Source organism: Pyxicephalus adspersus, chromosome 1 (genome assembly GCF_032062135.1).
Source record: "Pyxicephalus adspersus chromosome 1, UCB_Pads_2.0, whole genome shotgun sequence".
NCBI lineage: Eukaryota > Metazoa > Chordata > Amphibia > Anura > Pyxicephalidae > Pyxicephalus > Pyxicephalus adspersus.
The window spans coordinates 143,605,064-143,631,322 of record NC_092858.1 but is presented as its reverse complement, the minus strand read 5'-3'; the positions used below and the strand labels follow the sequence as shown (position 1 = coordinate 143,631,322).

The window sequence follows — 26,259 nt, the reverse complement described above, 5'->3', positions numbered from 1 at the left end:
GGTGTGAGTGATGCTTTGCTGGCAATGATGAGCTCTGCTCCCTCCTCCTCCCATGTCTCTGTTCTCCTTCTCCCCATTACTGAGGGATGAAGCTCCATCCTCCAGTTCCTGTCACGTTGTTGTGTTTACGCCTCATCCTTCGCCCATCCTCCTGGCCTGATGCCCGGTACCCAGGGGGAGGCCTGCAGTCTATCGGTCACCCTGAGGAGGGGGTGAGGTGCCCTGCTGTGGATTGTTTACATTAGCCGTGCCCTGTGCATCAGCCCTGGGAGCAGCTCTGTCCCGGATGAGGTGACTCCGCAGCCCTGGTAACCTTCTCCTTGTCTGCAGGTAAGATGGCTGTGCATGTAAACAATGCATGGGGTGAGGGGGATGCTGAGCTCATGGCTGGACACTGCTTCGTCTGATGAATGGCCGCATAGATCTCTATGGAGCCCAAAGCTGTCATTTATTACATTGGCACTTTTAAAGTTCCCTGCCATGGCCATGTGATGTGCCCATGATGATAATCACTTGGAGACTGGCATGTTGCCAAGCACTGGACACTGCAAGATCAAATTAAAGTTTACATTTGCAGTAAATGTTTTTCTGTAAAAATCCTACATTAGTTTACTTTTATTAAAGCCCAATATTTAATGCCCATGGCGCAAGAACGTTTATTAACCTTGCAGCAAAGATCTAGCAGTGTGCATCTCCGCACGGTCCTAGTTCTTGACACCAATGTCAGACTGAAAGGGTTAAAAAAGAAAAAATCACAATATTATGGTGAAATCAGAAAGGATTTTCCTACTTTTGGTTGTATTATGATGCAATGGAAGGTTTGCACTTTAATGTAATAAAATTAGAAAGAGAATTATTGGGATGGAACGTACCTGGGATGTGTAATAATATGTTTGGATCTCACATTAGATACCAGGGACAAACTTTACATCGTCAGTATGGGATTGGCATTGGTTTCTATAGAATAGAATATATCTATCATGTTTCATGTGTTTTACTGTAAAATTCATCGTCATAATCCAGTACAATAACCTTCCAACTAGATGGAAAAGGTTACATGACAACCCCATGAATGAATCATGAAAGGGATGCTCCTCCGAAAATGTTCTCATTCTGAGACAACCCTGTGTTTTCATATGTTAATGGGGCAGCAGGTTACAATTTATGATTATTATTTTTATCTGCTTGAACATTATTTGCAGATGACTGAAGAAAAGCAATGTGACTTTATGGATTTCTATCCCCATGTATAAAGTGCTGTGATAGCTTTATTGTACCATGGAGGGGGGGGCGTATGACGCACTTTGTAATCATGCTTCACTATTCAGCACTGTGCTGATAAAAGGGGTTTCATTACATCTTAAAGCCTCACTTTTTGTAGCAAACATAAAACTGTATTCATATATGAAGATTGGATAGATCATTATGTCAATAACAAACAGTTTCCCATTAAGAGTAAAATTTCCGGATTGGATGTTGTAGGCAACAACACTCGTTGACCTTTCTCTTCCCTCTCTCCAACCAAGAAAAATGACAGTATCAAACACATAAAATATTATATACCATAAATAAATATATATATATATATATATATATATATATATATATATATACACACACACATATTAGCCTGCTCTGCTTTCTACATATACACAAGGGCACAACATTTTTCTTGTGCACCAGACATTTTTAAAGTGTATGTCAGGTCAAAAACTTTTTACTAGTTTTCTATAATGCCGGTCAGTTTTGGGACCCTTTACTGCAATCTGGGGTGCTGTTTATATTAGGAAAAGGTAAAACTCCAGTTTGGTTTTACTGCAGTCTTTATTAGTGAGAATTCATCACTTCCTGCCTGTCCGTTTTTTTTCCTTGCCATGCTGCAACACCTTCTGTTACTGATGTTTTATAAAAAGAAGAGACAGGAAGAGACATCATTGGGTTCAGGATGAAGGAAATAATATCACCATGATATCAATCATTTACCTGGCACGCCAGAATAAGCCATTGCCAATCTAATGGCACTATATGTCTCCTCTGCTTGTTATTGTAAAGCAGTGGGGAGCACTCCCTGCTGCATGACAGCATACAGAGTTGTGTTGTTATTCTCCTGTTAATTGGCGGAACGCACCCCACTGTTGTACATTAGCATGTTGGAGTGGAAGGGGGCAGTGGAACAGTGCTTAATTTTGCACAGAGGGCATTCCTAATCAATGTTTGATGAATATGTTATCCAATATTGATTGAGACATGGCCAAGTTTCCAGTAGATTTAGTAAATTTAGTCTTATCCAGGCATTCTCAACCAAGGTTCCTCTAGAAGTTGCAAGATGTTTCTTGTGCTATGGCTAATTGACCTTCTTTTTAATGATTTTTGCATAGGTTTTAGGCAAACACCACTTGTCAGGGGCATGACACCAAAGATTTTTTTAGCTCTCTGTAGTGGTTTTAATCACCATTGTAAGTGTGACTTACCTACCTCCAATACCACCAATGTAAGTGGTATTTTATCCATTTACTCCCAATTATTTGGTTTTAGATGGTCCTTTGCAGCCACTCTCAACCTGCGTTCCAAGGGAAATGGCTAATTGACCTCCTATTTAATGATGTCAGTAAAGTTCTGAGCTCCAGTCAACATAGCCAGGGGCATGGCACCAAAGATCTTTTTAGTTTTCTGTAAGGGTGGCATTCTGACCACCTGTGTAAGAATTCATTTCCTACCAATTTACTGCCAATGTAAGGTTTTTATCTTCCCACTTACTATTTGGTTTTAAAGGGGGTTATCCTTAACCAGGGTTCCTCTAAAAGTTGTAGGGTATTCCTGGAGAAGTGGCTAATTGACCTACAATTTGAAAGTGTCTTTAAGGTTCTGGGACCATCGCTACTCAGCAGAGCCAAGGGTATGACACTATAGATATTTTTAGCTGTATATAAGGGTGTCATTCCAACCTCTGTTATGAGGGTGACTTTCCCAACTCTGACCTGTGGGAGTTTTTTACACTTACTCCCATTTTCTAAAGTTATTTAAAGGTTCCATAGGTTGGCAAACACCGGTCAAATGTATTGAAGACATAGACCAGTGTATGGCCATCCCTAGGCAAAAACCAGTAGAGTTTAGAACATTCCTTACACTCACTTTTAGATTTTAAAAACAGACTATAAGGTGTCCTCGTGCAATGACTGCCAAGGGGTCAACTTTGTTCTTTTTTTCAGCTTGAATGGGCAGCATCATATTGATTTTCTCCCGAGCTGGAACAGAATTTAATGTGAACTTGAGTAGTATCATTAAGTGACTTCCTGAAAAAAGCAATTTCTACTCGTATTCAGAAATAGATCTCTGCTCCATATTGTTCATCAGAATTAAGGTTACTCAAACAAATCAGCTAACGTGTTAGCTCATTCCGTCACAGTTCTTTGTGTTCAACCCAAACTGATATATTAAGGTCACAGTGAGAAGGTACACATCTGCCTGTGTTAGTTCTTGTACACTGGGGCACAGAATCTCTAGAATACAAGACAACATGTTCAGATTCTTCTGTTCTTCTTCCTAATGGCTGATCGAGTTTTTTTTAACACTTGCTTTACATTTATGTAGACCTGGGTTAGTGTCCTGGTAAGCTATGTGACTAATGTAGTTATTTCTATATGTTATACATATATGTAGCACTCTTATAGTATTGTAACCTGTCTATTACCACTAGCATGCAATGAGTTTTAAAGCAGCGGTCCCCAACCTTTTTTGCACCACAAAAAGTTTTATCCCACAGTTTTCATGTTGTAAAGGTTTCAGGTCTCAATGCTGGGGTCTCCAAGACATATTGGACGTCAGTCTGCATACCAGATGGCACATTACAATGAACTGTAATTTGTATTTTGGGTAGACCTTGTCTTTCAATTGGCTTCTAAGTAAATTGATTCTGCCATGGCTGGTCCCCAGCTGATGCTGACACAGGAGCAAGAGGGTGGTTGCTGAGCTAAGCAGCCCAGTCTAATAAAAATTGACAATCTTTACAGAAACATCTACATTTCTGCTTTACACAGTAGCACTGGAAGCACCAAGTCTGTTAGTATCCTAAATGATTGTATTCCTGTATATAGTTTTCATGAATTCCCATTTCCATAGGAGTTGACTCGCTGTAATGGAGACACAGCCCTTGGAACAGCAAATCCAAAGTGTGGAGCGCAATATTGCGTTTCTCAAAAAAGAACAGCTGGAACTGTTGCATGATCTTCACTTGGAAATTCTCAGACTGCAAAAGCATTGCACAGGTTAGTTTTCAATTCATTTGTTACCTCTTTACCCATTTTGCTTCACTGTTCCACTGTATGTTCTGAGGCTTCATTTGATGGCATGGTCTGCCATTACTGCTGATAAGTTAACTATGCAAAATTGAGTTCTTCGAATTCTGGATACAGGATTTTTGCCTAAACTTTGCATAAAATATATTACAATATTGTGTAAGACCTACTTTCATTTTCTATTACCCACTATGACAGTTATGCCCATATTCAAGGTACAATACCATCTAATTTTCCCCTGTACCTGTGCAGGAAAATGTAAAAGGTGAGTATCAGTAGGTCTGCTTCTGGGCATTCATAATTCTCATAATATAGATAGATATATTACCACCTTCTCACTTTCACCCATGCAATACCACCAGCTCCTTAGACTTTGCTTAGTCCCAACCAATTAGTAAATACAAAGTTTTTGTCAGCAGTATGCCATGTTCAGTAAGTGCTTTTTGCACATTCCAACAGGAAACCCAGGAAAGCATGACAGCACTAAGACGTGTTTCAAACTGCCAATATAGGACAAAACTGATGTCTGATATATTTGGACTTCCTCCAGCCTGAAATTAAGGACCTGTCTGATTTTTTGCTTCTTATGTGGTATATTATAAGACGCTCACAGTGTGCAATGAAACATGTGTACAAAATGGTTCCCAACTACTCCCATTCAGTGGCATGAAAGTATAAATGAGCCTGCAGTAGAATGGTGCAGTCAACCACAGTAAAAAAACAAAACTCAAACCTCAATTTGTGTTAGAGTTAGACAGGTGGGGTTTCTATGCAAGTAAATTTATAGAAGCAAAAGTTTTCTTGAAAACCAAACACCAAACTTTATTATTATACAGTAAACTAACACATGCAGCTATAAATTTCACATGAGATACATCCATTTTGGAAATGTGTAAGGCAGTAGTGTTCTATAGCAAAGTATACAGTGAATCACACAATTCTCGATTCATAGTCTTGATATTCTGAAGCGTTTCATAAATGTGCTTCCTCAGAGGATGCAGAGACTAGATCCTGAGCCACTCACAGATATTGCCACCTAGGAAGGTTTATTTTTCATAAAGCAGGCTCCCCCAAGTCACCAAATAATGCAGGACAGTGATTTCTGTACAACAAAAGTATTCAATGTCCACAGCTTAGGTAATTCAAGGTCTAACTGCAGGGTTGACCTTCCGCATATAAAGCTTTGTTCTGAAAGGTAGATCTTTATGAGGGTAATCCTGGTTGACCTGAGAAGGTATATAGGGAGTTCAGGGGTTCCCAAACTGCTTGTATGTAGACTTTTTGGGAACTGTGGGAAATGTCCACATCAGGTATGCAGATCATGGAATTCCCCTCAAATTAAAGAAAGAAAGACAGAATACTAAGCTGGAGCTTCATCTGACCATTCATTTTAATTCATTTAATTTATGGTAGTGGCTTGTTAGAGGAGGTGGGAAAGATAGACGTCAGATGTTGGTTAACAATCAAAAAAGAAATGGTTGACAGTGATTTTATTGATTGGTCAGAATACATAAATATTGGGCACAGGTTCACTTTACCTGACCTCTTTGTTCTGCATTGACAATATCAGGGGTCTCTTAAAGATCCACAGCTATATATTCTTATGTTAGAAGTGTTTTTTCGCACAAGCTATAGACCTTTTTGTGGAGGAACACTGCAATCACACAGCTTTTAGATCCCCACACATTCACACACTGTAATTATCTCCTTTCCGCATACAAACACCAAGAAGAGGAAGAGAAAACAAAGTGCAGTAATAGGACACTCTGAGGTGGAAGGAACATTAGCAAAAAAAGAAGTGAAGTGGATAAGGAACCATGGAAGACATTGCAATAAATAAGAAGGGGGGAGGTGTTCCATTTAACAGAAGGCACGTTTGGCTAGTTACAGATAAACTTACTGTAATGAACCATTTCGGATATCACCAAGGACACCAAGGCTTTTATTTGGCTTCATACATCAGTGAGACTCACTGTACTGCAAATGATAAATCACAGCATTTAAACTGTTGTTCCATTTACCGCCTGAGCTTTCTGTTATAGAGTATTGCCACAATCCAAATTCCCCAGACCCTCATATGAATTGCTCACTGCCAGATGGGTTAAATATAATTAGAGAACACAATGGAATCAAGATCGAGCCCACCCTGTTTTTTTGCTTGTGACAACTGGCAAGAGATATGTTGAAATTTAGCTGATCATTGTTTCTTTTTATACTTATCGCTTCCTAAATAGACAAAAAGCAACAAAGCACATAAATTCACTATGCAAATCCAAACAGCCAGCCAAATCAGTCAGAGAAAATTGCAGCTGCAGCTGTAAAAGTCAGTGTAACCTTTCAACTGAATGCTATAGACATTTTTGTGTCCAAATTCCGCAAGCGTTTTACTGTATATATAGGCAGGACTGCAAACTCTTTCCATATGTGTACTCTGGGGGTGGCACTCAGTGAAAGGGAATTTTTTTTTTACCTTTTTTAAAGACACGGATATATAACCTTTTTTAAAGACTCGGATATATAACCTTTGTGAAAATAGAAAAGCAGTCAGTTATCAGGTATTTTTTAAAGGGTTACCCATCTGCACAAAATGAATGGCAGAGTGATAATTAGAGCCAATCAGTATGTGGAACGCATGTTGCTGGCATAAACAAGTGATATGGATAAATTGCAAAACTGTTGACTCTTCTGTGCATTTATTAGTTATGATCAGTTCACAAATCCAGCATGTGTTAAAACTGATTTTATCCCCATTAAAGGCTATAGGAATGCAGCTTGAGGGGGTTGATGCAGCTTAGAAGAAGGTTGAATGCAGGGCAAATGGAAGTCAACCACAGGTCAAAGTCATCTGTCAACAAACTCTGATCATAGAAACATCCCAAAGAGATATCAAATGCAAACACTCAACACAAGCCCAAAGCCTGTCCGCACCAGTGCTAAAACTGCTCATCATATTAAAGTCCTTGTAGTGATGGGCTGTCCCACTTCATATAAAATCCACTTGATACATCCAGTACAAAGTAGCCTTGGAGTGCCTAGAATGCTCTTTCTATTTCAGCACTCCGCATTACATCTCCAGCAGGAATAGTATAGTTCCAGCCCTAGGAAAGAGCAGCATTGGAGCTGGTTGTTTTCCATTTCAAGAAACCCTTTCTCTGCTCTGTCTGTCTTCTGAGTAATGGATATCTGAAAAATCTGCAGAGATTGCAATAATAACCGTTATCTCAGTGCTTTTAGTCCTTTTGCTCCCTACTTCCCATACCTACTATTTTTCACAACCTTTTATTGTTAATAAACCAGGGACCAATATATGTTTTTTTTTACTGCCGCATCCATCAATTTTGCATAAGCTACAACAATCTAATTTTTTAAGACTTTTGAGACACTGATTGCAAGGTATAAGCACCCATTCTTCATGTCAAAAACATAATTTGCTGTATCTTTAAAAATGTTTACTGAACCAGGAACATTAGCTGTACATCGAATCTCACAGAATGTTCCATGCGTTACGCAACATAAACTTCCTCAGGACTGATGAGATTCATTAGACCAAAGAAAGCTTTTTTTTCATAATCTGAAAATGTCTGCTTTGTAGCCTTTTATTGCAGTGACTAATTCTATTCAGAAAATAACGAGAGGGAGTAGAGAGGAACTTGATTAACCAGGAACGAGCATTTCTAAAAAGCTCTATTCATAAGTCGGTATGATTGTATAACCTTACTGTGAACTGAGGAGTATGCATCCTGTTGACACGCTCTTCCTGTAGAACACAAATGATCACTACTTTAATATTTTAAGGCCTCTAAAAAAGCTAGGGTTAAACAAGGGTTAAAAGAAGGCATGAGGGTAGTAGAAGTAATAAAGAAGGCTTTGACTTTTTTGCATTTTTGGACAAAATTCTGGATATTGACTCATTGATATAGATATTGCCTCAACGTATTGGTTCCTATGGAACACAACTCATTTCAATTTTCATGTATCAATCACAAATGTAACATATGCTTTGATGTTATTACATTATGTTATAACACTACACTTTGTTAAGGCGTACACAAGTTCTTTCTGATATGGCTAGCAAAAGACTACAGACATGATCTCAGCAAATTATACAACCCAGAGGGCTCATACAACATGCACTTACTGCCTATAAGGAAAAAAAGCAAATCTGTTTGAACAGCACACTGGTTCGATATCTAACCACCATAACTGACTCATGCTCCTTAATTCAATTTGGCTGGAAATTACGAAGACAGCTTTGTAGCTTATTTTCTGGAGGTGATGGAGCTTTTACTGCCTTCAATATGAATGTGTATTCATGCTACAGTGCAGTCTCCTAAAAGAAATACAGTACCTAGAGGGTTTAAGGTTCACTGCAGATAGTGAAACATTGCACTCGACTATTATAAGAGCTCTACCAGCTACAGCAAGTTTAAATAATTCAATTTCCTATTGCCTGGAAGTACAGCAACAGCAAAAATGTATAGAATATAACTTGTATATTTTACCAAAACAAGAGATATTCTGTTTACACAAAACAAGAGATAGATACTGGAGAGTTAAACCCCCATTTAAAACCCCCAATTTCTGAGGGCGTGGCCTGATGGCGGCGGAGTAGGACGCAGCTATCCCCAGCTCTGTGTCCCGCCGGAGGATTCCACTAGTGTAAGCGCTACGGCGCCTTTTTAATAGCTCCTAATGGGCCCTAAAACAAAGGGGGTGCAGAAGGGACGCCCTGGAGGGGGCAATCCCTCCACCGGAGGACTCTCTGGCTTCCTTACCGCGGGAATCCGCGGGGACCGCGACCAGGCCCCAAAGCCGGGGGCTCGATTTTCTGCACCATCCGACGGGCAGGCACCGTCGGCGCGGTGCACACAACAGAAGGCCGGACTACAGCAGGACCCATCTACACAGGGCCCAGATGCCTCCACAACTTCTTCTCCTGAGGTACACCCTGATTCCCCCATTCTTAGCCCCTGCCTGATGCCTTCTTCTGACAGCCTTAGTCCTGATGGCATGGAGGCTGAGGAGGAGTGGGACTGGAAGGCCCATCTACGTGCGTTACCCACTAAGGTAGATCTGGAGCACAGTATAGGCCGCCTGGAAGCGAGCTGTAAGGCAGAATTTCACGCCATACGTGAGTCTGTTCAACAGGTCACTAATGCCACCACAGCATTACAAACCCAATGTGCGGATCAATAGTAAAGGAAGCTTGTCAACTGAGAAATATCTAGGCTGTCATTGCTGAGTTGTCTTTGAAAATTCTAGTTTTTTATGCTGATCTCGTAGCTTCAGTTCTTTCTAAGATACTAACAAGGACAATCATGTAGTGTTACTACCGGTATCAGAACTGGTAATGACATACTTGTCCTGGGTTTAGATAAGCTGGAGTGTAGAAGCATCAAACAACCAACTCTCAAAGCTGTATAATTCACACACACACTGTACGTCAAGAGTTATTTCCACCTGGTCCAATTGTCCCTCAATACCGTTTAGTGAGCCTCCATTGCAGATCACTGAACAACAGAGCAAAGAAGACCACTGTCGTATCTTATAGAGGAGGACATAGCAGGGTGTGAAATAAAACAGAAAAAAATCATTGTTATGGTTTACATGTTAGAAACAATGTTAGAAACATGAGTCAGATCACTGTTGTCTTTCACAAGTTCATTGTTGCTTTTTACCAATTGATGTTTGCAGAATTAAAGTAGCAGCTTTTCAGTATTTATCAGCACCATTCAGCAATCATTTTCCAGCATGCTCATATTTCTGCATCAGATGTGGAATTTATTATTGTTGTATTGCTTGCTAAAGTTGCCTAATGTTACATCATTTATAATGTATGGGCAACACTGGCTGCCTAATGTAGTACATTGATTGAGGCCATCTGTATAACTGGATATGAATATGTAATTGTTAAATAGAAAAGTGCAGATCATAAGACACAGCGTAAATAGTAGTATGACATTTGTTAGGCTGCATACACAATAATTGTTGTTGGAAAGGATCACAATCCTTTCCAAAAACAGAAGACTGAACGATGCATGAATGAGCACTGTACATATAGTACCATTCTGCTCTATGGAGAGGGGAGGGGGAGACCGAAGGAGTGGCACCCCACTGCATTCTCTCTCCTTCACTTTCATTATAATCGTCCGTCGTTCGTTGATCCGCCAGGACCAATTTATTAACAACGAGCACTGTACACATGCCAGATTCTTGTCCAATATCAGCCCTGAAGTAATTATGAGATGAGAATCATCTGACATGTGTACATACCCTTAATTGTGGCTGTTGGTAAACAAGAAAAAACTCTTTGCAATGCTTTCAAACAGAGACATTTATGTTTACAACACTAGGTAACACATGCACTGAACATGCTTTGTTGTTATGTTGGAGTGACATTCATTTTGTAGCAATAATTGCACAGCAGCACATGGCATAAGGAGTACTGCAGTGCACTATTAAGCTTCTAGGTTCATTCATACCTATATATTTAGGCTTAATAAACTATGTAAAGCACATATTGTGTTATATACTGTTCTCTTAAATTTAAAACAGAACTAAACCCCACCATTAAAAAATTGTGAGCAGGCAGTTCCTATATTGCAAAAGGGATAGGTAATGTCCCTTCTGCAATAAAATAACTTTAAAATAAAATAACTGTTTGATCAGAATTTTACTCACCTATTCCTGTTATGTCATAGGCAGTATCTTCACCTGTTTATATTTTTCTGTGTTCCTGATCCTTACTGGAATTCCCCTTTTTTTTAATTCCCCTCAGTCCCAGGGAATGCCAGGATATGCTGAGCTGCATATGTATGCTTTTTTTTTAAGTGATCAGGCAGGTAAGTATGTTTTGCAATAAAGGACCTGCCTGATTGCAAGTTTTTAAAGTGTAACTATAGACATCTTCACAAATAATTTTGGGTTGGTACCTCCCAATGCTAGCACATTGGGCCTGATTTATAAAGCTTCCCAAGACTGGTGAAGACTATCATGGGAGAACCTAGGTGTTCCAGCAAACCTGGAATGGCTTTTACAAATATATTTTTTACTATTAGATGGCCAATATATTCAGTCCTGGACCAGATCCATTCCAGGTTTGCTTGATCACCCAGGTTCATCCATGATAGTCTATCTTCTCTAGGCTTGGAGAGCTTTAATGAATCAGGCCCATGGAGTGTTGTAATGCTTAAAACCAAGGATCAGTTTCTGCTCTTTCAAGCCGTTAGTACCTCCTACTCACACTGAACACACAGTAATATGAGCAGAATAACCTTCACAGCAAAAAGAGAACTACTAGAGATACAACAATAAAGATGGGAACACAGATGCTTGACAGACTGGCACACAATAACTGGCTCGCCACTGCCTGTAAGCTTTCTGCCGGGTTTAATACAACAATTGGCAGCTATGACGGTACAGCCTCTCCATCTAGAATGACAAGAAATCTCGCCATGGGTTACTAAAGTGTTCATTGCCCCAGTGACCAGCCCAATTCACCTCTTGGAAATGTCTTTTCTCCAAAGAAACAAACTTAGAAGCCATCCTTAAAATTGATTCCATTACAAGGGCACCCTACCATACCAGTATATGTACAATAACAACCTTTTCAACCACAAACAGCAATGGTTTAAATTAAACATAACAATCTCCTCATTAACAAAATCTGCTGGCATAGCTTTTATTTTATTTTTAAATTAAGCAAAAAGGTATAACTGTCAGGTGTTTTTTTGTTTTTTTCTGTCAATCTTTGTAGGGAGATTTCTATACCATTCTACTCTGGTTACACCGGGACAAATGGAATGAGTTTCACCAGAAGAAAATAACACAAAAAACAAAACAAAAAAACACCATCAGCATATAATCAAACCCTTTTCCCTAATAAAATGTTTCTGAATCTTTCCCCAATCTACATTCCCAAATCAAAAAGTGTTGTCTCTGTTTTTTTTTTAGATGTAGATTTACTATTACTTTGTGACCCTTTCACCAGGACAAGAACAAAAAAAAATATTTTCAGTGGAGACACAGATAGCAAAAAAATTTTAAACAGGGACCCATGCTCCCCACACTTCCTACAAAACAAAAAGCTTTTGCTTGTGTGAGACTTAAATTGCCCTCTGTAAATGAACAGGGGAATACTTAATTTGATTGGTAGTAGACATGGTTCAACGTATACAATTATCTTTTGCATTCTGTTTATTTAATAAGTCCACCAGACTTCATTTAACAGTACATTTATTTTAGCTTCCACTAATTATTGTTGGGATTATACCCAACACATAAAGCTGCAGTAATGAAGGTCCTGCTCTCATAAAGCTTTACAGGTTCTGTAGCCCATTGATTATCCAAATAATGAGCCAAATATTAGCACAAACATGCATTACATATGTGTTATGTTTTTTCAAATCCTCTTATTTACAGAGTTCCTTCTCATACCAGAGTCTTTTAATAAGAACATCAGACCCTTTGCAGATATATAGACTTCTTGTCCTAAGGTTGACATTTTGGCACAGTTTCTCAAAAGGAAAATTGATCTGTACAGCAGCATAAATAGTCAGAGCTCCAGGGTTAAAACTGGAAGATGCTTTATCAACATAGACAATTTTAGAGGCTCATTTGGGACTTAGGGAAAGAGCTTATACAAACTGAAAGTCATCAGGAGGTTTTTGTGATTATTGGATGTGGGAATTGGGATGTGGGAGTCAGAAGACCTTGCATATGATGTTTGGTCAAGAAGCACAAATGGTGCCAAAATATTTTGGTGTCAAATCATTTCATGTACCTTAACTATTAACATTAGATTCTTGTGATAGGTCACCCCTTCCCAATAATACTAACATATCACACTATTCCCCAAGACTTGGTTTGTCCACTGGAGCCCTTATTTTAAAAGCAGTAGTTTACAAGTTCTGCCTTCCCAAGTTCTGGCCTGGGGATTCCCTTGCATCAAGAGTTACCAGTGTTTCCAGAGGCTTAGTGAGTGGTTGGAGCATAGCAAAGGTGAATATAAGTATTTGAGCCCATAGACATTCGCCTTTTTTAATAGAGTGGCAAATGTCCATAAAATATATTTCACAGTATTTGGGGTCCCTAAAAAATAGGCTTATTTTTTACAAATATGTTAACATTTTTTTCTTTTGTAGTGTTGTAAACCAAAAGTTACGTGTATTCCAACCAACCTGACACTGACTTATTTTCATTTTTCCCATTAGTGTTATGCAAAGCACACACTTCATGGCTGTCTGTATATGTCTGTCATTTGCAACCCCTATTTAATGTACAGCGCTGCATAATATGTTGGGGCTATATAAATACTGTTTATTAATAATAATGATAATAATGGAAATGGGCACGGCAGTAGTGGGAGTGAGCCCTGCATTTAAACATGATATCATGTCTTACTGCAATTTGTATGCTGTCTATTGTACTACATTGCCTTTGATCTTTCCGCAGCCCTGTTAAATACATTTTGCCTTCACTTTAAGAAAATACTATACTGATGAAAATTACAAGGCAGTCCCCATCAATTAAGTGATATGAATCAAAAAGCATTGGTTTCTATAGCAACCATCACAAGGCTTTCTTGCTTATCATTTTAGAATATTCATTTCATAATTCTGATTTATTACTGTGTGATAGCTCAGACAGTCCCCATATTTACCATATTCTCCATTAACTATTGTTCAGAATGATGTATAGGAAGGATCAGCTGCTTCATTGCATAAAGAAAGCAAAATTCTGCTTATTACAACCAGACAGATCAGCGGTCTTTAAATTGCTTCCTCAAATAAATGCGCTGGGGAATAATATACAGTACCTACTCCTGACATGAGGTCAGACTTGTGCTTTACAGATCTTCTAGTAATCACAATCTATAAATGAATACTTCTTGCCAGACACTGATAGATAATTTACTAAAACAAATGCAGTCATATATTCTAGTTTTTTTTTTTTTTTTTTTTTTTTTTTTTTTTACATTTCACTTCCTTCTACTTTGTGTCACTGGTTGGACTTTTTTTTATTTCTCCTAGTCTGACTATCTGGATCTGTGGCCTGAATCAGACTATGATCCTGATTCAGAAGTGATAATCCTGATGCTGTCACTATACAGGCAATAACATAATCTGCACATGAATTGTCTTGCAGAATATCCCATGTTGTTATCCAGACACTTGTAGAGCCTGCGCCTTTGTGAGCACCTACCGCCACCTTCTGGAGACTCCGCTTATCTAAAGCTCCTGCTTTATCCAGTTCTAGTATGTCCTCCCTGATTTCTGATTCCCATGCCTGTCCACATTCTGTTTTTTTTGGACTCTAGACAACTGTTCTTGATCTGTGCTATATGACCACTACTTTCTCCACTATATGACTATTACCAGATATCACCCAAATGTGGTCACTTGTGACTTCTCTAATATTTGAAGTTGTGTAACTGTACAGCAGAAGTCTCTACAACAATAGAACAAAACAGAGAGCTATAAAAATACATAGAAGAAATGCTCCAGCAGCAGGGATTTCGAAGAAATACAGAAATTGTTGCTTGGGAATAGTTTTTCCTGGTATGGTGATGGCCCATGGTACACAGGAGAATAGGTACAGAGAAAGCTGCATTTCTCATTGTAGTGTTTAGTTAGTTAATAAAGCATCTTAGCAACTGAATTCAAATTAGAAAGAAGCAAAAAGGGTTTTTTAGAAAAACATTTATTAAATGTAAATGTTTTTGGATTTTTTTTTTTGCATTGAATAGATCAGTGTTTCTCAACACTTTTTCTGTGGAACCCTAGAGTTCCTCCATAGGTTGCTAGGGGTTTATTGAGCAATGAGAAATTTGTGCCTCTCAGGTCAGTTTAATTGGCACCAATGATCTTTTTGGCTATCTGTAAAGGTGACATTCTTTTCAGGCCAGCAGTATAAGACTTCATACAAACGTCAGATGATTCGATTCCGATAATCGCCTCGGGGCTAGTATTGGAGGAGAATCTGACGTGTGTACAGCGCTAGTCCAACATCATTCATGGATTCATCCTGGCAGATCCATGAACGACAAACAACTGTAATATAAGTGAAGGGGAGAGAGTAAATCGGGGTGCCGCTCCATCGTTCTCTCCCTTCCCCTCTCCATTGAGCAGAACGGAGCTGAATGTACAGAGCTCGTTCAGTCATTTGTCCTTGGAAAGGATCGTGAAAGATCCTTTCCAACAACAATTATTGAACGTTTGTATGCAGCCTAGGAGCCATTTTACCCACTGACCACAAGGCTAATGTACTGTGAGCTGTGGATTTAATAATTATAGCAGGGGCTCCTTGAAGACCTAAAAGTTATCTTGAGGGGAAAACACTGGATTAGAGTGTCACCTTTTGTTAGACCGCTTTTTGCTGTTTGTGCCTGCTAGGGAGATCTTCATTTATTTCCTGTCTTGGAAACACAACTGGAAGGAAGAATAAATTCACCCAAAGTGAAGGGAATTCCCATTTTATACAGTTATCAGAAGGACATTTGTCCCAATTGGAAAAATTACCCTTTTTCTTTTATCCCTGTTCTATTGTATTATGTTTTCCCTCAATTGCTGTTTTGTTGGCAATAATAACCAAGACAAATAAAGGAGAAAATCTTTCCAGCAGGGTACATGCAGCAATTAAAACCAAGCAAAAAGTTTAATCCATTTGTTCTAAACTTTCTCCACTTTATTTAAAACTTAAATAAAAAAAAATCCTTGTATTACAATACATATGTGCTTAGTGATTTTTCTGTAAAAACACGGCATTAAAAAGGATTTTTAAGAGTGTGAATGTTGGATCGGATGACCAACCATTAAATATAGTCTCCTTTATATCATCTCACAACAGATATTGCAGAATGTCTGTAGTTTAAAAGTCCTGGTTAATAAAGGCAAAAACAGACACTGTGATTGTTAAAAAAAGTCACGGTGATGCTAAAAATGGACCCGTAGATATGAATTTGTGACAGCCCCATTTAACTGCCCTGGTAGTTGTACACCTTGCAATTTATGAAAGATGCCAACTATATTATAAACATTGTGAATTAATACACCCAGACTGCAAGTTTTTTAAACAGCATCTGTCCTATTGCAAACATACTGTGGTCTCTAATGACGCAAAGCAAATACAATATGCCAAGTAGCCAGGGGCCATGTGATCTTTTGCCTAGGCTTTACATCACACATAGGAGCCAAAGGTCAGCAGTTTATTAAGGAACATTCAGGATAAATGGGCTTCATAATGTAGCAGACATCAAAATATAAGGTAGATGAGAACAGAACCTATTTTAAAACAATAGTGTGATTTGTATGTATACCCTATTGATTTAATTATAACTTGCTTAAAGAAGGAACATGCTATGTCACAATTCTTGAAGATCATAAGGGGAAATAAATGCTATAACTAATATATAGAGTAGAAACAAAATATAATATAAAGTTACATGTTGCTGTCTATGTACCCATAGAAATATTTATTGTCCTGAGCATACAAAGGGAAGTAAGACAATATCATACTAAAATGAAGAGAAACATCACCTTTATAACTCTCACAGGAGCAGTTGTCTCATTTCAAAGATTTTTTCTACAATGACAGCAGTAAAATAATAAACTTCTTTCTGCCTAGGCTGTTAAAAACTGAGAATGAATATCCAAATAGGGAAATCACTTACCTACTGTATCAGAAACTAGAAGTATAATCATTTCTCTTTAAAATGTTGCAGAATGCTGTTACTATGAATGTTACTGTCTAATTTAAATTAAAATCCCTGAGTCACAAAAAAGTAACTTTATCTTCATATTGCTCTAATTTTACCCCCACAGCCCTTCATCCCTCCTCCCTGCACTCCTCTACACAACTAGATAGAAATTATAGCATACATTTGTTAATTCAAGGAGCAATCAATATCATGGGTTTCTTCTTCGTGTCTAGCAGCTGGCATTTTTTAAAATAGTATTAAACACTCAATTTTAGGTTTTTACTTTAGCTCCACTCAAGAAGATGAAGTTGCCTTAATGTGACATAATGCACTTACTTTTCCATGCTTTAAAACAGAGGTAGGCAAACTCCGACCTTTAGGCCGGATACAGCCTAGCCACTATTCCAGTCCGGCTTAACGCCCCCTAGTTATTTATTGTTGGATCTGGCCTAATTGAATTGACGCCTTTTCAGGAGACCCCACGATATCATTGATATCATCGAGTTCCCACACAGTAACCCCAATTACTATGCCTAAAGAGCAGAAGCAACATGCAGCTACCAGTCTCCGGAACGCTGACCTCGAACGTTGTGGCTTTAACCCCGAATGGACTGACAAATTATTCTTTGTCCAACACGGCAACAAAGCCCTGTGTTTAGTGTGCAACGACACCAACAGCACTTTCAAGCGGTCAAATCTCAAGGGGCATTTCGATCCCAAGCACGCGCACAGGTACACCAAGGATGAGCGGAAGACTGAAGCTGCTCGCTTGCAGTCACAGTCGGAAAAAACCTTTCCTTGGACACCTTCTGGCCTAGTGTGTTTTCTTGACCTCCTGAAATGGCCCAGTAGTCCAAAAAGTTTGCCAACGCCTGCTTTAAAAGATTGATTGCTCAGACTCTTTTAGCATCATTTGGAGGTGCACTCGTACAAAGCTCATAGTTATGTTGCTACAGAAAACACAGGAGCCACTGTCAATCAAAGCCTAGATAAGAATCTTGGAGGTGTCTTGAAATGCAGTTTCTGAGCTTTCTGTGCATGTGGAGCATGGAGTGTCAACAGCAGCTTCAGCCAGAAACACGGATTTGATGGGGGCACATATGCCACAGGTGGACCACATAAGGTGGCATAGCCACCATATAGGTGGAAATCAAGGACACAGAATGTGGAATCTGAGTTTGCAGAAATGACAACTGGCACACAGCAGGGATAAAGCAAGTCAGGGCATGGCTGAGGTATGTTTCTCAATATAATGCATGGCCAAAAAACATGGCCAAGCCTATGATGATCTGGGGTTGCATCGAGTCTAGATTTAGCAAAGTTATGTGTACAAAAATGAGGTCAGATGACTACCTAAATATAGTAAATGAACAGGTTTTACCATAAATGAATTTTATTTTTTTTCTTCTCTGATGTCACTGGCATATTCCAAAACTACAATTCCAGAAAATGGCTTGAGTGGTTCAGGGAGACATCATTTTTACACATGGATTGGCCAACACAGAATCCAGACCTGAGCCTATTGGGGATCTTTGGGATTTGCCTGAGAACTCGACTATTATTTATACAAGATCTTGGCATGAAATGAATTCAACTTTTTTTCACAAGGGGTATGTTTATGAGCCTGAGCTGACAAGAGGGGGTTTGGTGAGACTGGAAGTGGCCCTGTGGGAAACAAGCAGTAAGGAAGGAGATTATTTTTTTTCCGCTACTGCAATTCGTAGTAACAGCGGGCCAGCTGCAATTCATATTAGGCTGCTGTTCTATAGACACCAGTACAATGCCGCTACTACAATTCCCAGCATCACTCGCGTCTCTAGACCAGCAGCCTCTCTGCCTTTGTGTGGGCTATGCGTGGCTCCGCATTTAATAGACGCAAGTGATGATGGGAATTGTAGTAGCGGCATCACTCGTCTATTGAACAGCAGCCTTTGTGCGGACCCCGTGGAGTTTGACAGTTAGTACTGACAGGTAAGCTAAAAAATCAGAAACTATCAGGATTAATATTATCAGGAATTATTATAGAGCTATTGCTATGTTTTACTGTGCCAGAGAATGCAATGTGAAACCAAATGAATGCAGCAATTCATTTGGTTTCACATTGCATTGTCTGGCAAAGTAAAAAAATCTCAATAAGAAGAAACAAGAACACATGAGAAGAGCATGCAGTAATATGCAGTGCATTGGTCTAATTTAGATCAACCCACTGCATATCATACACTTTCATCAGTGAAGCTGGGTGATCCAGCAAACCTGAAATGGATGTGGTCCAGGAATGAAATCATTTGCTAACAAATAGTTAATGACTTTTAGGGAAATCCATTCTATGTTTGCTGGATTACCCAGCTTCACTGATGAAAGTGTATTCTCTCCAGCCTTGGAGAACTCAATTCCCAATGACTTTCACCCTACAGGGCTTCCTCGGGATTGGGAGACCTTGAACGTTGTAATAAAATAATACAGTCAGCATAGCCAAAAAACAACAACACATACAGTATATTCATAGTATTAATCAACTTCCCTGATCACATTATACATTTCACCATTATCACGCTGCTGTGGGATACATATATACACTTTACAAAATTGGTAATGTAAGTGATACAATACAGTAGTACAATGCTGATGGAAATGACACAGGAGAAAGAAAAAATTACTAGGTGTCCGCTGATGATTAACCACAGTAAGTCAACATCAAGTTATGGTAAACAAAATTCCTAATGGTGAAGAGACTGACTGGATAGTTTCAATGTTTTAAACAGGAAGAACAATACCTTGAATTAGACAGTAATTTAAAATTATGGATATAGTTATACATATGTTTAAGGACAATATTAATCTCTTACATGTGAGCTGGCTGCTATTAAATTTTAAGCTTGCCTATTTTTAGGATGATGTCAATGTTTCTAAGTTAAGTTGTACGAGTATACCACGCTTAATAGGCGGTTCCTAGTGCATGGGTGTATCTAGACGTTACAGAAAGGAAATATCATTGTCAAACCATTATTGAGACTTGACCTAAGTGAAATACTTAAAAAATGGTTCCTTTACTTACTATCCCCCTGCGTGTTAAGGAATTGCTTAGTTTCCTGTTAGGAGATTGCTGTGTGTTGTTTAGATCTGTAATACACTCTATTTTAGTATCTAATGTTTATGTAGTACTGTATATACAGTATGTCACATTGTAGGTTTCAAATGCATCCACTAGGGGGCATACCTTAGATGTATTCTTTGTATCATACATTAGAGGTTCTTCAGTGCATTTAGTATGGATTCTGGGAATAGATGATATTCCATTTAATTAACTACTTCTTTATTTTAATATTGTTAAATTTATGATTGAAAAGAAATTACCCTATATAATTTATTGTGTCCCACGTTAATCAAGGCTCTAAATATGTGTAAATATGAATAATATGTATAAGTATAAAGTTGCGTTTGCAAGGTCAAGCTTTATTTTTTTAAGTAAACAAAATGATTTAATGAATAAAATATAAAGAATTTACTTTTTTTTTTTTTTTTTATGTTTCGTTGGTGTATACCAGTAAAGGCGGACCAGCGGCAGCTGTCCAGACAGGGACTGTTGCTATTGCTGGTCCACCCTTAATTAATTGCCGGTTATTTGCTGATCATTTGTGGGGACACGACCCATGCGCCATGCTCCAATCAGTGGTTTAGTAAGTGTGGGAACTTGCGCCCACACTACCCAGCGTCATTGTTGATAAAGTTATGTGTGTACTTGGACACACATGCGCAGTATAGTTTTCTGAGGGCGGCTGATGATCATTGGGCTTTAATTCATGTCTGTTCATAAACCTCAGTACATGAGGCCTTGCTTGCTCAGGACTACTCAGATATAAAATGTATGGATTACTACTCAGTATTTAAATTGTTTTGCCTAGTATTCGTGGTTACATTTGTACCATATTAGTAATAGGTATTGCATATGTCTAGGTATAGTCTGGTATATGTTTCTCAGACAGAACCACACATCATCTTGTGACTTGAGAAGACAAATCTCTTAGGTTCTCTGTTTTCATAGCTCCAACAAGACCATAAGCTGAGATATATACAAGTAATAAAACATGTACTAATTAAATCATGTTTTAGCAGGTTTTCAAAAGCTGTTTGCTTGCAGCATGTAAACTAAAGGTAACAATAAGTGTCTGCTGTGCTGGGAGGAGGTATCGCCTAAATTCCCAAGCCATGCAGCATCACAATAGAAATGTAAAGCAATACCATGGCATGATTAACCCAGTGTACGCTATCAGCTATGGATAGTTGTCTGCTTATTGGTCAATATGAATCTTTAAAACAGATGCAACATGATAATATAATATAATCCTGTAATGATATGTTGTAAAAATTGTACAGTAATGTCCTGTATATCTATATAGGTGCTCAGGGCTGTGTATAGACATCATGTTGTCCTAGACACAGGTCACTCCATGTATCACTCGTATCATTAGGAAAACACAAAATCCCCATGCAGAGGTCAAATGACTGTCCCTGGAATCTAACTTTCATGAAATTAGCGCTAGACACACAGTTTCTATTCTGTTCTGTGGAGAGATGAAGGGGAAGGATAAGCGAGTGGCTCCCTACTGTGCTCTCCTCTATAGTATTGCACAGTGGTCGTTCCTGATCGGTATGAGGTTGTGCCACGGCAGATTGATGAATGACATTGGTGGACCACTGTACATATGTCAGATTTTTGAGATAAGCATGACTGTTGGTCTCATGCGGCAATCATCTGAGCTGTCTACATAGCTTTTAAGGATACAGTATTTAGTGCAATTTATACATGTCTAGGTCAATTAACTTTTACTATGCTGAAATCAAGGCAGCACATTTTTCATAGCCATGTGACACTTGTAGCTTGTGATAATCATTTAGTGAGTGTTGGAGTGAAAGCAGTCGTGGACGCAAGATTTAGAAATTATTGGTATTGACAATCTAATTAGTTTAAAACTAGGTCAGTATCATATATAGCTACTGTCATTTTTATTTGTTAATTCCATATACAGACAGTAGATTATTGTGGCTGGAATCTATCTAAATGCACCAAGTCCTGTACTTTGGTCAGATTTGTTACATTTCTCTAAATTTCCAGGACTGGAAATTTGGTTGTTTTCTCTCTAGTGGTTCTCTGAGACTATTGAAGGATCACTTTCTTTTTGTGGTATTATTGTTATTATTATTATTTTTATTATTATTATTATTATTATTATTAAAAACAAACTTTATATAGCACCAACATATTCTGCAGAGCTGTACATTAAATAGAGGCTGCAGATGACAGACAGATACAGACAGTGACACAGGAGGAGGAGGGAACCCTGCCCAGAAGAGCTTACAATCTAAGACAGGCATGTCCAAAGTCCAGCCCGTGTTCAGATTTCCACTGGCCTGCAGCCTCTGTCTTTACAGGGAATCCCCTACGTCATTATAGTGGGCGTGTGGGACCCGCACGGAGCCCGCACTGACATTCCGCATCACAGTAACTCTTGATAATGTTCAGGCCATGTTAACAGGTTCTTTTACAGGCTTAGCCATAATTTATGTTTATTTTATGCCATTTTCATTACAAGAGTTTATTCTTTATATCATATAAAACAGGCCCTCTGTGTGCAGTGCCATGGGGACAGCAAATGTGGTTACAATCAAGCCCTTACAAAGCAGAGTGAACAATAGAAGTTTGAGGTAATTAGGTTCAAAAGAAGGGTTAGGTTGGTTTGTGGTTCAAGATACAGTAGGAAATGTGGGCAGTAATAGTGGATTAGGGTGTTAAGTCTAGAGCAATGGGGATAAGGTTGAATCCCTGTCTCTTGCCTTTCAAAGTTCCTCTACGCCAGCGGACTGACACCGGACTCCTTGCACAGGGAATCCCTCACGTCACCCTGGTGGACTTGTGATGTGCAGGACCCATGCAGACCACGCCCACATTAACCTTGGTTAGTGGTCGGCCCCCCCACATTTTCACCTCACCAAATCTGGCCCTCTTTGCAAAAAGTTTGGACACCTCTGATCTAAGAGGTGATAAATGAGAGACATTTTTCAGCTGTACATCGGTTATCTATAACGAGCAATCCTGATGCAGCCTAATGGCTTATACTGTTCAAAAAGTTACTAAATTTAACAGAGAACCCTCAATTAGCTCATAATAAAATAATATAATATAATAATTTGTTGGATCTCAGTCTTAAATATTTTCGACGCATTTCCCGGATAATCTCCCTCCTATTCCTGGTCAAAAGATCAATGTTCGTTTTGTGTGGTGCAGTGGTGCAGTCTCTCTGAAAGGTTGGATCCAATTCCACACAAAACGAACATGGATCTTTAACCAGCAATAGGAGGGAGATTAAAAAGGAATGAACCTCACTCACAGGATTAGTGCACACCTGGTTTGAGAATGACACAATACAGCCTCTTCCATCCCCTGTCTGCTGATATGACCTGCATGTGTTAACATCTGAGGGAACGATTCTGTTGTCAATCTGGATGTTCTAATTTGGGAAACCAATGTGAGAACTATTTGCGATTTTGTTCCCGAGGAAGGGGACGTTCAATGCGCGAAACGCGTCAAACTTATTTACGCCTGAGATCCAACCTAAAAGTGATCTATGTCTGTAATGATGTTATCAATGGTTGTTTTATGATTGTTTTTAAATATTTTTTGGACATTTTAATATAATTATGTGGTATCTGATCTAATGAATATTAATACAATGCATTTAAAGTCCCGAGGTGATTTCCTCAACAGATTTTGTAGTAGTGTCACTGTTCAAAAAGTAAAGTATAGAAGGTGAGGTTACAGTCAGGTGTGGATAGGGCTCTGTGCCACAGCCACCATTTTTTCCAGGATGGGTTCCAGAGGCAAGGCTTACAATGCACAGCAGAACCCTGAATCCTCATCTACATAAGCAACATAAACATCAGTACCTGACCATTTTATAGATTGTGAAGATATGCTTCAGATGACAAATATGAATGCTTTAATAAATGCTTTAATATGTTTATTTTCAGATCAAATTGAGCTAGAAATGGAGGAAAAATGCAGAATTCTGGAAGCCCGGTACAATGAAAAAGAGAAACTGAATCTACATTTAAAGAAAGAGCTTTATCATCGAGAGAATCGAGTTGCAGCTTTGAGATCTAAATTAAGGGAAAAAGAAAAAAGGTTCTTGGAGGAAGTGAAGAAAAGAAGTCACAGAGTTACCATACTGAACACAGATCTACACAAGCAAACTGAAGCTGCAGCTTATCTATCTTTCCAGCTGCATTCTATTAAGCAGAAGCAGCAAAGCCCACAACACAGCAATCAGGTATCATCCTTTCCCTTTGACCTCTCAGTAGTCAAACAACCTTCTCATGAAGGCAAGACCAAGAGACGAGTCCACAAATATCATGGTTCTTGGAGAGCTGAATGTTCTGCAAGCAAGGATTTAGCCAGAGACTCCTTTCCAGGGGAGCAGATCACCAGTTATGATGAGCTGGAACCTATGCCAGATCCAGCTTTATTTTTATATCCGAAGAAGTATTTGCATCACCATCGGCAGAGACCAGAACCAAAGTCTCATAGCGTTGAAAAGAATGGTCCAGGTCATGTTGGTGGTGCAATGGCTCTTGGCAGTCAGTGGTCTGAAAAGCTTTCATCGGATAATGAGGACACCCCACCCACAATTCCTGTTGTTAAAGCTAAACTTCCGAAAAGTGAAAGAGGAAAAAGACGAGCTCTGGCTCGGCAAGATTCCCGGGATTCTGAATGAATCAGGGCATACTGTCCAAAGTCATCTGGGAAATAGATATGTTAATCCAGTAGGATCTTGTAGAATAAACCGGTTGTTACACTGTATGTCCACGTGCACTATTCTCTTTTATGAAGTCTTCCTACATCTGCTACGTTTCTTCCCCATTGCTTTTTGGGAAAATTCCAGTTGCCTCTCTCTCCCTACAACATATCTTCTGTGGAAATTCTTTCTGCAGGTTTCTTATTTAATACCTTCCTTTAGATAAATTTAAAAAAAAAATTTAACCACAAAGTAGCAATACTGGTTTTCCACAAGAATTTAATGTCAATGTCACAAACTATTTCGCCTTGAAACCTCCTACAAGAATAATATAGACTGAGCAGTGTTCTTGGCAGCTCAATTTGCTTGCCTAATATGGTATTTGTATATGATTTTTTAGGATAATTTTAGATCTCTTTGCTGCTTGGCCTTGTTAAATATCACAACACAAACTCTAAACTCACATTTCACTGGCCACATGGTCACAAAAATCAGTAGATTCTAAACGAAGAACATCAACTGAACTTTTGAATGTTTTTCTTTTTTTTTTTTTTTTGTTCCTTAACAGATTTCAGTAAAGAGTTGTACTTTTTAATTAAATGGATGTCACACATAAATACAGATTCTATTATGCTCAAGGAATTCAGGGATCAGGTGAATAAAATGTACTTCTGTATGACTTTTCTACAATATGGAAGAAGAGGTTTTATTTATTTTTACATCTGCTGAAAATGTTTATTAAGACAACACTTCAGTTTGCACAGTTGAACAAAAAAGAGCTGGTTTCTCAGTTGCTGTTTCCGATTTATGTCCGTCTTTAGTACATACCAAAGTGAAACTTGCATTTCAATTAACTGATGTACAATTTACTCCAGTGCTTCATGCCATATAGCCAGTATTGTGCTTAGAAGCTCTGTTGTGGGACTTGTTGGGTAATGTCAAATAGAGAGAAGGGCACTTTACTTATTAGTATACTGCAGTTATAGTTTTATCAATTCTTTATGAAATAATCAGTTTCCCAATTATGTCTTTTTAAGTCAACTTCCATTAAAGTGTATATCTTCCCTGCTTTACCTTTATCATTGTGTAAACAGTTGATATGCTTCAAAAAGCCAAAACCCCAGTCTGTAATGAGTTACAAACATACTTTTTCATTCAGTTGTTTAACTCCAGGTATTGTGAAAACACAAGGACCTTGAACCCTGATTAACCATATGTTTACTTATCACTCTTATCCTAGTACAATTTGTGGTATGTGTATGGATCTCTCAGGGTGTTAACGCAAATCAGTACCCTTTTATTGTATACCCGAAACTCTCATTCTCATGTCATTCATTACATTCAATAAGCCTGATTTATTAAAGCTCCTCAAGGCTGGAGAAGATATACTTTCATCAGTGAACTCGGGTGACCCAGTTAACCTGAAAAGGATCCAGGATTCAAAGGGTCCAGGATTCAAAGCATTTGCTAGCAAATA

General features: G+C 38.6%; 1 protein-coding gene across 1 annotated transcript; it reads left to right on the top strand.

Moving 5' to 3' along the window:
• The first annotated feature begins 121 nt into the window (after window positions 1-121).
• On the top strand, window positions 122-24,847 carry CCDC92B (coiled-coil domain containing 92B). The gene is made up of 5 exons (XM_072416885.1): window positions 122-330; window positions 4,120-4,265; window positions 4,494-4,510; window positions 8,982-9,426; window positions 23,950-24,847. The coding sequence occupies exons 2-5, from the start codon at window positions 4,136-4,138 to the stop codon at window positions 24,759-24,761; spliced, it is 1,404 nt and encodes a 467-aa protein (XP_072272986.1). The 5' UTR covers window positions 122-330; window positions 4,120-4,135; the 3' UTR covers window positions 24,762-24,847.
• The last annotated feature ends 1,412 nt before the right edge of the window (window positions 24,848-26,259 follow it).

Coding starts and splice junctions, on each gene's coding strand:
- CCDC92B (XM_072416885.1), top strand. CDS start 4,136: ATGGAGACACAGCCCTTGGAACAGCAAATCCAAAGTGTGGAGCGCAAT. Junction 9,427..23,949: donor GGCAGAATTTCACGCCATAC/GTGAGTCTGTTC, acceptor ACCATTTTATAG/ATTGTGAAGATATGCTTCAG.